The sequence below is a fragment of the Ictalurus punctatus genome, chromosome 18 (genome assembly GCF_001660625.3).
Source record: "Ictalurus punctatus breed USDA103 chromosome 18, Coco_2.0, whole genome shotgun sequence".
NCBI lineage: Eukaryota > Metazoa > Chordata > Actinopteri > Siluriformes > Ictaluridae > Ictalurus > Ictalurus punctatus.
Window position 1 is genome coordinate 14,803,899 of NC_030433.2, and position 12,485 is coordinate 14,816,383.

The window sequence follows — 12,485 nt, forward strand, 5'->3', positions numbered from 1 at the left end:
TCATGTACCGTGTTCATTGTTCATTCATTCATCCTTAGTAATTGCCGGTCAGTATATTGGTGGATTAAATCGGTCTACTATTTTGGGAAACTGAACTTTTTGGTTAGACCACGCCCACTTTGGGTTTAAATACAAATACAGATATGGTTATTTGGAGCACTAAACAGATACAGATAGTGGCATTGAGTTACACCCCTAGTATTATACCGTATAAGATATTCCTAGAGCAATTTTCTGGCTTTCCACATGCATTATATCCATGTGACAGCAGAGTCAGGAAGCCACTGTGAACTTTACTCAGGTTCTATTCACATCCACGATATACAAAATGCCACTGAAGTTATACCTGAACCTCTCTTGTCCAGCCGTGTCCCAGATCTGCAGTTTGATGCGTTTGCCTGGCTCAATCTCCACCAGACGGGAAAAGAAATCCACTCCGACGGTGGGGTCAGACACCTGTGCAAAACGCCCCTCTGTGAAACGTCTGATCAGACAAGACTTGCCTACTGTCGAGTCGCCAATGACGATCAATCGGAACTGGTATAGCCATATAGCTTCCATATCTCATGAGATCTATTGACAAAAAAAGGTCAAATATGCTTTGAGTCGAAATACACAGTACTGTGCAAAACTCATTTTCTTTAATTAATAACTATATTGAGCGGTAAACAGTAAAAGCAATCCAAAAAAAATCTAATCATAATTGTTGTTTGGTATTATTTTTTCTCTCAGGTGCATTGTGGTGTAGTTTTCAAAAGAAATCAGCACATTGTTAAAGGCTTCTTGGACAAAATCCTAGACAGCCTCGATGATGTTTTCATCAGAAACACGGTAAATTTTTTAATATAAAAATGGCAAAATATTCCCTGTAACATTAACATGAAACTTTTCTATAGGAACACTAATGCATCAGGTTTGAAATAGGCATGTAACACAATTACTATCTAAAATTTAATATCAAATACAAATGGGAAATATTAGTGTCACATAATCACTCAGTCAGAACTAACTGCAGTACTGGCACAGTCTGGATGAACTTTAACTGGCAAATGAAAATGTTTCTATTGGTCTATGACTGGTCTGTCTTAATTTGTCCTCTAATTATGCTTTCTTTTGTCCCATATTAAGCCTCCAAATTTGTTTATAACTACCGTAGTAGTTAATATATTAAATACTTTTACTCTAAAATGTAAAGTCTAATATTCACTCCTTTAACCTGTTTAACTAACCTCAATGAGTGCAGACAGCCCTCACTCTAGTAACTACACTCTTAGAAAATGTTGAGCCCTTAATAGTTCTTTCATTGTTCCTCTTAATGGGTCTCTATAATGTGTTTCTCTATCAGTTCCAAAGAGGAGCCTGTTTTAGAAACTAAGAACTGTTACTTATCCGATGACTGCACATTCCTTTCCTATTACTTTCAATGAATAATTTATAGTAGTTACTAGTAGTATAGTAGTTATAGTAGTTATGCATGGAGAATGATAATGGTCATCCATCCATCCATCCATCTTCTGTACCACTTATCCTACACAGGCTCGTGGGGGAGCCATGACATCTCATGGACCACAGGGCACGAGGGGGTCCTGGGGACACCCTGGACCGGGGTTCACACACTACAGACAGTTTGGAAATGCCAATCATTCTACAGAGCATGTCTTTGGACTGGGGGAGGAAACCCCCGAAGCATGGGGAGAACATGCAAGCTCTGCGTACACAGGGTGGAGGTGGGATTCAAACTCCCAACCCCAGACGTGTGAGGCAAATGTGCTAACCACTGAGCCCCTAAGCTACCCATGTTATACATCATTGTATACATAATAATCCTCACTGGTCAGGGGTGCCAGTATAAATTTTGGGTAAATGCACTTGATCCCTTGGACACTTTTTAAAATAATAATAATAATAATAATAATAATAATAATGTTTTGCCTTTCTCTCTCATACTTACTTCTTGGTGCCTGTAATATGTCGATACAATAATCTAGTAAACCTGTTTACATCTGTATTTCCTTATAGCCTAATCTGTAAACGAAAAGCAAATAAAGCATATAAATAAATAAATGCCTCAAAAGAGATCAAGAATGAAGAGTATTGAGAATACCTCAGTTCTAACATGTCTGAATAATTTTCTAAGCTTGTTTAGAGTCCCAGATTTGGAGCTGCAAGCAACCAGAAATCTCCCCCAGCCATTTTTGGCTCAACACAGCATCAGGATGAGTGTAATGGCAGTGATAGTGTTGTGATGAGGCTGCTACACTGGAATGATGCTGCAATTTAATGCATCAGTTGTTCTCATGCAAATTAAAGCGTTTTAGACGATCAAACCAACTGACCATTTTACCAACACAATTCCTATCAGTGACCTTAGCCTGGACTTGAACACATGGCCATTCGGTAAGTAGATAAATACTTTATTGTTCATTGCAGGCCTGCAAATTGAGTACAAACTGCATCCTCAGGCAAGTAGTCTTCAGCAAAATGCGCGTCTCAGGCCACACACACAAACACACACACACACACACACACTCTGACGCTTTATTAAGGCACACAACCGAGTAATAACACACTGCGAATACCTCAGTCAAGCTCCTTAATGTCTTGCAAAGGCAAAACCCATGGTCTTCATTGTGTGTCGGTTTGTAAAACAAGCTGCGTCCCCAAGCAAAGCATCCACACACACATCCGAGCAGGTTTTGTTACAAATAATAGCCTATGCAACTAGTTTCCTTTATAACGGTGCAATCGTACCGAGAACCATAATCACCAAGAGCGTCACCTAATATTAATATTAAGACTTGTTATTGTTGTTTAAAAATCCATTTCCGAAATCGAATCTTCAATCTCATAATAATACACGAAAGAATGTTTGTAAAATTTGCTGATGAAATGGCAGCATCATCAGCATCATATAGCCTGACTCATCCCTCATCAGTACCATTGCCGTAAAGCGCACAGTGATGGCGCAACACGCGGGGGCGCACAGTGTCGTGCTTCCTGTGCGTGCGCGCGTATTACAGCCTTTACGGTATGTGGGAGGGTCTCTGTATCAGGCCTACTACAACACGAGTCGCCAAATTATTTACCTCCCAGTAGAAAAACCAGATAAGGCTCTGTGCAGATGGTGCAATCGATACACATTTAGACGTGTCCTGTGGGTGGAGGGCTTATGAACTGTAAATCCATTATAATGCAAAAGATGCTCCATAATAAGGAGATATGAATGTTTTTTTTCAATGATCAAAATTTTAAATTTATAATGAAAATAAATTGGTAATTCAATATCTGTTTATGTGTGGTGTGTGTAGTTTGAAAATAATGTGTCACTTGGTGGTGTGTGTACATGTATGCTCAGTGTTCAATATATGGCCAAAAATATGTGGATACCTGACCATCTCACCCATATGTGCTTGTTGAACATCCCATTCCAGATTTAGTCCCCCTTTGCTGTTATAATAACCGGGGGAAGGCTTTCCACTAGATTTTGGAGTGTTTAATTTATGTGTAATTCTGACTGGACTTTTTTAATTAATTGTGTGTGTGTGTGTGTGTGTGTGTGTGTGTGTGTGTGTGTGTGTGTGCGTGTGCGTGTTTGTTCTGGTTCTGTGTTTTTCAGAAAAATGTTTTTTCACTGTCGATTTAAGGATTTGAGAACAGGTAGTATAACACTGGGCTTTCTGACGAGAGAGGTAAACGGAGAATGGCCCCTGACTACAGGTTCCTAACCCTGGTCCTGGAGTACCCCCTGTCCTGCAAATTTGACTGTTTTTGTTTAACACACCTAATTCAACTAATAAGCTAATTACCAGCACGTTCTGAGTTGAACTGCGGGTGTGTAAGCGCAGGGAAAACACTAAAATCTGCAGGACAGGGGGTACTCCAGGACCACGATTGGGGTTCTTTCTTGTGCGCACTACATCCCATACTGTTTATCCTATTCAGGGTTGCAGGGTCACCTGGAGCCTAATCCAGGGAACTCAGTACACATGGTAGGAACGCCCTGGACGTGGCGCAAACCCATTGGACTGGGGGAAGAAACCAGAGTACCCAGAGGAACCATCCCTCCCTTCAACACTCCACACACACACAGGACAGAGGCAGGATTCAAACCCCCAAACCCAGAGGTGTGCGGCTAACCACTGAGCCACCAAGCTATTTTCATCACTGTTTACTTTGAAATTGTACCCATTACACCCATGATCAGTTTGTCTGGTAACTCCACCATGTATATACACACTAATTCGCCCTTTAATCCTGTACAACCCTGGTTCTGGAGAACCCCCTGTCCTGTAGTTTAGTTTTCCCTGCTTCCGACATTTCAACCAATCAGTTATCAATTGCCCGTCTTTAGTAGGAATTATCTAAATCTAAATTAACTAATGAATTAATGAATTTATCCCCCCCCCCCCAAATTTTTTAAGGGAACAACAGCAAGGCAATGTTTACTGCCGGAAGTTGGAGAGATTGGAACCCCGCCCTCAGTGTGCACGAGACCGCAGGATGGGGTTTGGCTGCTACACAGTAAGGGAGCCGTGAAGGCTCACTCTCTTCTGTACTCTTCAGTGCAGCAGGGTGTGCAGTACAGCTAGGAGAATGAAGTTTATTTTATAATACTTTTAAAATAGTCATTTAAAAAGATTTGAAGCGTTTATCTTATTAGTCTCATTGCAGGCAAAAAAAACAACAACAAGTAATCCCTGTCTCACTCAAAGATATTTCAGACGTTTTGTTTTGTTTTCTAAGTGATTAAAGAATGTCTGAATTTCTCCAAGCTGCTGAAATGAACCAGTAACCCACGTAGTCCTCGTGCTTGTTGCGGTAGTAGATCTGTTCAATCATGCAGCAAGAGCATTTGTTCAAAGTTCTTGTGATTGGAGACCTCGGAGTTGGGAAAACGTCTATAATTAAGCGATATGTTCATCAGATTTTCTCTCAGCACTACCGCGCAACTATCGGCGTGGATTTTGCGCTCAAAGTATTTAACTGGGACAGTCACACAGTCATCCGTTTACAGTTATGGGACATTGCAGGTGAGACTGGTTTTAATGTTTTATTTTTTAAATAAATGATATTCCTGCTTAAAAAAACAAACTAGCTAACAAAAACAATAGAAACCCACATAGAATCTTTAATGGCTATAATGGGAATTGTATTGGTTTTAATGGGCACTGTAATGGTCCCTGTGGGTCTCTACTTTTTGTGTCATTTGTTGCCTTCTATTGGTGGAATGTTATGTCTAGTGGATACCATTAAGGACCAGTAATAGTAAAGGTTTTAATGCATAGCTGATAGTTTGTAATGGTGTTTGTAGTTGAAACCATTAGAATTTCTGTGATGGTTTGTATTGTTTTTGTGTTGTTGTTGTTTTTTAGCAGGGATGATTCAAGAGTATAATTTTTTATTATTATTATTGGAACGTGTCAGGCATTAAATGGTACAGTGTTCTGTGTTTATATCCAGGTGTCCAATATTCCCTGAAATCAGTCAAAAAATTAGATGCATTTTTAAAACAAGCTTGAATAAGGAAGCTTTCATCTGGGCTGCATCACATCACATCACATCACATCACATTGCTTGACTTGAATTTCTCTTCTCTTCTTTGGAATGCAGAGGAATAGTAGAGTCGTGTCTGGGTTCACCTCAGCCTGTCTAATTCTTGTGTAGAGTCACATGAGATTTAGGAGTAGAGCCAAGGGCCCTTTTTTTCTCTGTGCCCCTTTGTCTCTTTCCTTCGGTCTTTCTCTGTCCTAGCCTCTCTTTCAGTGCATTATAAATGAGTAAGATTTCTAACTAGGAACACACTACCTACCCCCCCCCCCCCAAAATAAACTCCTGGGGGGAAAAAAAATGGGCCAAGCCCAAATTGGCTAATATTAAGCTTTTAATGCTCTTAACAACAAATTGGTCAGAAAACGAGCGAGTATTAAACAAATGCACTCTGCAGACGTCCTGTGCCACCATTTTCTTTTCTTCTTATGCTGCAGTGAACTATTTATGGGAAAGCCAGAAACCAGGGAAATTCACTTAAATACAATGATTTCACATATATACAGTGATTTGAATGACCACTGATTTGTTGTTAAGACTATTTAAAGCTTAATATTTTTGCCATTTTTGAGCTAGGCCCTTTTTTTGCCCAGGAGTGTACAATACTCTTATCAAAACTCTGGCCATAAGCTGATATATGATATCTATAGTAACTGCCAACTTATGCATCAATGTCAGAGGCTTTTAAGACAATTTGTGCTCAGTGGTCACATGCAAGAACTGTGTCATGTCAGGCAACTTCACACACATTCACTGCATACTATTCCTCAACATCACTGTGCAAAAGTCTTAGGCACATGCAATGTTTCAACATTAAAAATACTATAAAGAATATAAATAAAGTCATTATTATTTTGTGACAACCCTTTGCTTTTATTTATTTATTTATTTTAAATAATAATGTATTTATATGTGCCCTTCATGGTACCCAAGGACCCAAATATATATAATACATATAATACATATACATATCATATACCCATAGTAGTAAATGAAACATATTGAAAATATAAAATTAAACAGTGATTAATAAAGGTAAACAGAGAGGGATACAAGAATATAAAAGGAAAATGCATGTGTGTATATATACAATTATGACATAAAAACTTGGAGAGAGAGTCTCAGGAACATTTTTTGCAGTTTTATAAGGAAATTAGCTGGGAAGTTTTACTGAGCATGTTAAAGAATCTGAAAAGAATTTTTTTTTGTCTGAAAATGGTCTGCTGCTTAATATGTTGCTTTCTTTACTGACATACAAACATTTTTCTGTAACATGAAATATATATTTTTTTGGAAAAGTAGTGTTTGGAAGTATAAGATGTTTTTGTACCTATTCAAAAATACAGAAGTCATAAAATAAACATCTATAATAAAAAAAATAGGGCAAGACTTTTGCACAGTACTGTATGTCCACTTATCGGATCTGAATTCCAATTCTTAATCCAGTTCGATATTGATCCAGTTTCAAGACCATACGGACTCCAATACTTACATTTATTGATTAAATGATCTTTAACACATGTACTATGTGTGCAATGTTAAATACAACATAAAGGTAATGTGATGGGCCCAATGAGAAGCAGAGTTACTGTTTTATTCTTCTTATAACGCAGCAATTTGCCAAAGCTAACAAAATTTCTTTATTGAAGAATAACGTCATACAAAATTTTGTATCCATTTATAGTTACCTTTAATGATGTGGAATGTCTACGAATCAAGTTAGATCCTATTGTCACTTACGTTATAGCAGCTATAAAGACATAGACACTTTCCTCACCGCACTCTTTTTTTCTCTCTTTCTTGAAGTTAATAAAACAAAAAAACACGGCTTGTTATATTACTGAGAATCCGCAAATCTTGAAAACTTTGACATGTCAGAAGTTTTAAGTTACTTATATGCATGTAATAAACGTAGTAATGTGTGAATTGGGATTTGCTCCTTTTTTGTAGGTCAGGAACGCTACGGCAATATGACACGGGTGTACTACCGCGAGGCTGTAGGAGCTCTGATAGTATTTGATGTGACCAGGGCATCGACGTTTGATGCGGTACCAAAGTGGAAAGATGATCTGGACTCAAAGGTTACTCTGAGCAATGGCAAAACGGTCCCAGCTGTTTTGCTGGCCAATAAGTCTGACCAGTCACGGGAAGGCCTGTCCACTCAGATTCCCAAACTCGACTCATTTTGTAAAGAAAACGGATTCGTGGGCTGGTTTGAAACATCAGCCAAGGTGAGTGGACATTAATTGTAGTGCATGTGAGGGAACTGAGGGGTTTTATAATGTGTTTAACAAAGCAGTGTTTTCATGAAGTCCTTTTGTGTCATTGTTATATAACATTAATGACGTCCAACCAGACATAAGCTTTTATGGGTCGTAACCAGAAAGAACTATTCAACTTCGTTCAGCCTGGTCGTTTTTTCCACAATATTTTGAATCAGTAAAGGAATTTTGAGTTTACCTCACATATTATTGGAGATTCAAGTAAATGGCCTAAATGTTGGTCTGGTGATTCTACGTATTGACACTGGGATGATTCAGAGGTCAGTGTTTGATGATGGTGTGTTTGTGTTAATGGGATATGAACCACATGGACACATATTACAGTTTAGAGAGGGCATGTGTTTCAACTCGCAGTTCTTCTCTAATTAAGTACACAGGGGTGTGTGAGAGGAACTGTATGAACAGGACCCAAAGCAGCTCCTCAGATAAATATTAACACCCTGCTGTGTGAGCACTTGAGGCCAAAGGGATAAGTCTTATATTTGAAATAAAAAATGAGAGGGGAAAGGGTGAACGATAAGGCTGAATCATAAAGCAGATTGAATAGTTACACAAGTTAAACATTGTGCTTTCACAAAATGTGGTGCTCATATCATGTGACTTATCTGCTTGCTATGTGCTGCAGAATTTGCCGTGGTTACATGATTGTCATATAGGCTGACTACTGTTCATGTTACACAGTTCAGTGATTCTGTCATTTACTCATGCACAGCACATGTTAAAACGTAGAGATTAAAAGTTTAGGGTGAGACATTATATATATATCATAGTTGGCCTTACTGATACTATCCTCTCCTGGTTCCTTATCCTGGATCTTATCTCTCAGAGAGACAGAAATTTGTTTTAATTGATAGTTTTAGATCAGACTTGCTTGTCCTCTCTATGGTGTTCCCCAAGGCTCATTTCTTTGCCTGCTATCATTGATTATGTACATGCAATATCATCAGATGGCATGGTCTGGAGCGGATGATACACAAATTTACATGTAAGCATTGGTTGACTACCTGGAGGAGTGTAAACTTTCTAAGGCTCAACAATAACAAATCTGAAGCCATGCTGACTATGTTTACATGCACATCAAATTCTGTTTAAGGTCTATATTCTGGTTGAAGAATGCAATGTTTTTATGCGTACAGCCATCATGGTTGTTGTAAGTATGCCTGAGTTGCCATTCCTAAATACCTAGACTACAGATAAGCATCTGTTAGCACCCACAATTCCTTGCAGACTGAGCATGCGCAAATATCTCCTTTTTATGCTGATTGTTGTGACCAAAAAACGTGATTTATTTTGTACTTTTCTTGTGGAAAACTATTTGAATTGGCGAAATGCCAATTGCACAAAGTTGTTTTGCATGGTCTTTCACAGTGATGTCTGTTGGTAAATGACTCCTTTTAGCTGTACTCATGTTCGAGGCACGACTGAATGCCTGTTGCACATTTGATGACATCACATGACGCGTCTTGGACTGAATCTGAAGAAAATCTGCAGTAATTTTGAAAAATTGCGAGCAGCTCGGAATATTGCGCCATTTGCTTTATTTAGCATTCATTTCTGCAATCGTGAAATTGCGGAGGGACTGTTACATCCAACAAACTTACGATTAAAACAGGCATATTCCAGGGCCAGGGATCAGAATTTGCGGAATCAGAATATTGTCTTAATCTGAAGCGGGCAATCGGATTACGGTTTTTACATGACTCAGTACTAATATTATTAATACCGGAATATTGACGTGCATGTAAATGCAGTCACTGATTGCATCTCCATCAACCCTAAAGACACAGCACCACTCCTTTATTACATCCGCATCTGCTCAGGTTGACAGACAGTCAATTGACAGATACATCTCTGTCAATTTATTCTTATATTAAAAACATTATTAGCAAGTACAGAAAGCCCTCCTTTTAAACAGTGGCTTCAGGAGTTGTTTTATTGTCTGGCTATGGGAAAAAATCACATATATTGTTACCAGAAAACATGGAAAGCTTTTTTTTTTTGTTTTTAAATATGGAACCCCATGATCCAAATAATCCTGTATATTTTCAATGTAACCTGGCTTAACACCCATCACATGTCATCACTATATTAATGTACCAATGTTTGGATATATGCATGTATGTTTGCATAAGTTGTTTTTTTATTTCCCCTATTTGTTTGTTTTTCTGCATGTATTAGTCCTTTTATTTTGTCTGGCCAATCTAAATTCAATAAAGATACTGTTGAAATCAAGACTGCCAAGTCTAAGACCAGGACTAGTCAAGATCAATTCCAAGAGAAAAGCATCATCATATTTCAGTTTTGATATTTTATGAGTGTTTTTCCTCCTTACATGCCCCTCAACTATATTTTGTGCTTTTGGCAGAGTGTGACACCAGACAAACCCAAATAGAACTAAAAATAAACCAAAAGTACACATTTTGCTCTGATTCCGATTTACGCTCCAGGTCTCGGCATGTTACCTAGCCTCCTTCTATCTTTATTTCCTTTTCCTTTATTTAAATTATATTACCTTTTTGTTATTATCACATACTTTTTTATGTGCTATTGTGTATCTGTACAATGTCCTTCAGTACCCTGAAACGCATTTTAAATGAAAACGCTATTATAATTATTACATTATGTAACTCCCAGGGTCTCACAGCTTTTATTTGTTTTTTGTTTTTATATATAACGTAAGAATGGGTAGTGACTAATTTATTGTAGGCTGATGTGTCTTACTGCAGGCTGAGGTTGCTGTATAGTAAGCACTAAATCCAAGGCACATTCTTATCTGTGACTCTTGTCTGTCGTAGGAAAACACCAATATTGAAGCAGCAATCAGGTGCCTGGTGGAAAACATACTGGCCCATGAGGAGAGTGCTGCCTGTGACTCAGACCCGGATACAGTGACCCTGTCCGGCAACAACAACACCAAAGATCGTGGCAAAGCCAGATGCTCTGCATGTCCCAAATAGTGAGACTGATGGTAATGAGGAGCAGAAGTCAGAGAGAGAGCATGAGAAAAGGGCACAGAGTTACTGACTTCACCCTCAAAAAAAGCAATTAAGATAAGGCTCTGCAGTAAAGAAAAACTGCTGGTTTATATTCCTATAGCATTTCATCTACAGTACAGCCCCAATAACTGGTGAAGTTTGTGTATAGCCAAAAGACCGAAAAGGCACTGTGAAGAAAATTACAGAGCCTCTTTCAGTTTGTGAGCAGCGTAAGATTGTGCTGGCTGGTGGACCAATAGATCAATGGTTAACCCATTTATGCATTAATATTTTACCTCATCTGTTAATGTGACCTGTAATTGACACAGTTGAGTATTTGAGGGGTCAGGGGTTTGCTCATGGACTCTCAACAGTGGCATTTGATGGTGCTGGGATTTGAGCTTCAGACCTTCTGATCAGTAGCTCAGTAATCCAAAGAATTTAACTACTGAGCTACCATTTAGACTACCATTTAAAAAGAAATGACAGTATGAAAATGACATGAATACTTCAAGGGGTTGGGGAAAATATTTGCAACCCTCATTGTGTGGGTACATGCAAGTTTTCAAGGTATAGTAATAATAATAATAATAATAATAATAATAATAATAATCTCACCCTGAATGGGTGAGTCAATCGCAGGGCTCCATGCAAACACACATTTACAACGTGACACCATGTTTTTGGGAGGTGGAAGGAAACCAGTGAACCCAGAAGAAACCCACAGGGACATGGAGGGAACATGTACAACTCAGCACTGAAAGTAACCCAAGCTCAGGATCAGACTACTACTACTACTACTACTACTACTACTACTACTACTACTACTACTACTACTACTACTACTACTACTACTACTACTACTAATAATAATAATAATAATAATAATAATAATATTTTAAGGGGCATGGTGGCTTAGTGGTTAGCACGTTTGCCTCGCACCTCCAGAGTTGGGGGTTTGAATCTCGTCTCCGCCCTTTGTGCATGGAGTTTGCATGTTCTCCCCATGCTTCAGGGGTTTCCTCCAGGTACTCTGGTTTCCTCCCCCAGTCCAAAGACATGTGTTGTACTCTGATTGCCATTTCTAATTTGTCCATAGTTTGTGAATGGGTGTGTATTCGATAGTGCCCTGTGATGGGGTTGGCATCCTGTCCAGGGTGTCTGCTGCCTTGTGCCCTGAGGATGGATAATAATAATATTAATGATAATGTTTTCTTTTTAATGTGCCTTTTCCAATCTCAAGTTTGCTTTACAAAAAATAGAGAAAGAAAGAAAACAAAACACTGCAATGTACAAGCAATGGGACAGTAGTCACAGCAGGTTTCAGGATAATTCACACTGACACATAGCAACATGAAAACAGCAGAAACAAAACCACAAACCATTAAACATGTGGAGAGAAATCAGCAAACTACAATACAAAGTCCAATTAGTGACTGCTAATCCAAAACAAAGGAATAGCACTTGACAGTGTGTCACAGAGTGCTAGCAAGTTGGTACAGAATGCATCACAGTTATGTACCTTTTGTCATTTTTGCTTGTTTTTTGTTCAAAACCCCAACTTTGGTTAATTTTACAGGTATGAAATATGACGAAGGCTGCGAAAGGTATCAAATGGTGCTAGGACAGCAGTGGTGCAAACTGGCCTGCCGTTAAAGTTCTGCAACAAAATATATACAGT

The 12,485-nt window shown here is 38.6% G+C and overlaps 2 protein-coding genes and 1 long non-coding RNA gene across 3 annotated transcripts in view; 2 read left to right on the forward strand and 1 right to left on the reverse strand.

Annotated features, from left to right (window-relative positions):
* rab39ba (RAB39B, member RAS oncogene family a) overlaps nucleotides 1–2,940 on the reverse strand; it is a 4,991-nt gene extending 2,051 nt beyond the window's left edge. Inside the window, exons 1-2 of the mRNA XM_017492644.3 lie at nucleotides 2,580–2,940; nucleotides 347–573 (exon numbers count right to left, since the gene is read on the reverse strand). Of these exons, the coding sequence (XP_017348133.1) occupies nucleotides 347–561 (215 nt within the window). The 5' untranslated portion in view covers nucleotides 562–573; nucleotides 2,580–2,940. The remainder of the gene's footprint in view (nucleotides 1–346; nucleotides 574–2,579) is intronic.
* On the forward strand, nucleotides 567–2,008 carry LOC128635330 (uncharacterized). The gene is made up of 2 exons (XR_008398278.1): nucleotides 567–831; nucleotides 1,537–2,008. It is a non-coding gene; the product is annotated as an uncharacterized LOC128635330 (long non-coding RNA).
* A 944-nt stretch (nucleotides 2,941–3,884) lies between the features above and the next one.
* rab38c (RAB38c, member of RAS oncogene family) lies at nucleotides 3,885–12,449 on the forward strand. The gene is made up of 4 exons (XM_017492643.3): nucleotides 3,885–4,124; nucleotides 4,422–5,030; nucleotides 7,498–7,778; nucleotides 10,625–12,449. The coding sequence occupies exons 2-4, from the start codon at nucleotides 4,838–4,840 to the stop codon at nucleotides 10,784–10,786; spliced, it is 636 nt and encodes a 211-aa protein (XP_017348132.1). The 5' UTR covers nucleotides 3,885–4,124; nucleotides 4,422–4,837; the 3' UTR covers nucleotides 10,787–12,449.
* The last annotated feature ends 36 nt before the right edge of the window (nucleotides 12,450–12,485 follow it).

Excerpts from the sequence above, each read along its gene's own strand:
- rab38c (XM_017492643.3), top strand. The coding sequence starts at position 4,838 with ATGCAGCAAGAGCATTTGTTCAAAGTTCTTGTGATTGGAGACCTCGGA. Across the intron at positions 5,031-7,497 it reads ACAGTTATGGGACATTGCAG|GTCAGGAACGCTACGGCAAT; the intron begins GTGAGACTGGTT and ends CCTTTTTTGTAG. Across the intron at positions 7,779-10,624 it reads GGTTTGAAACATCAGCCAAG|GAAAACACCAATATTGAAGC; the intron begins GTGAGTGGACAT and ends TGTCTGTCGTAG.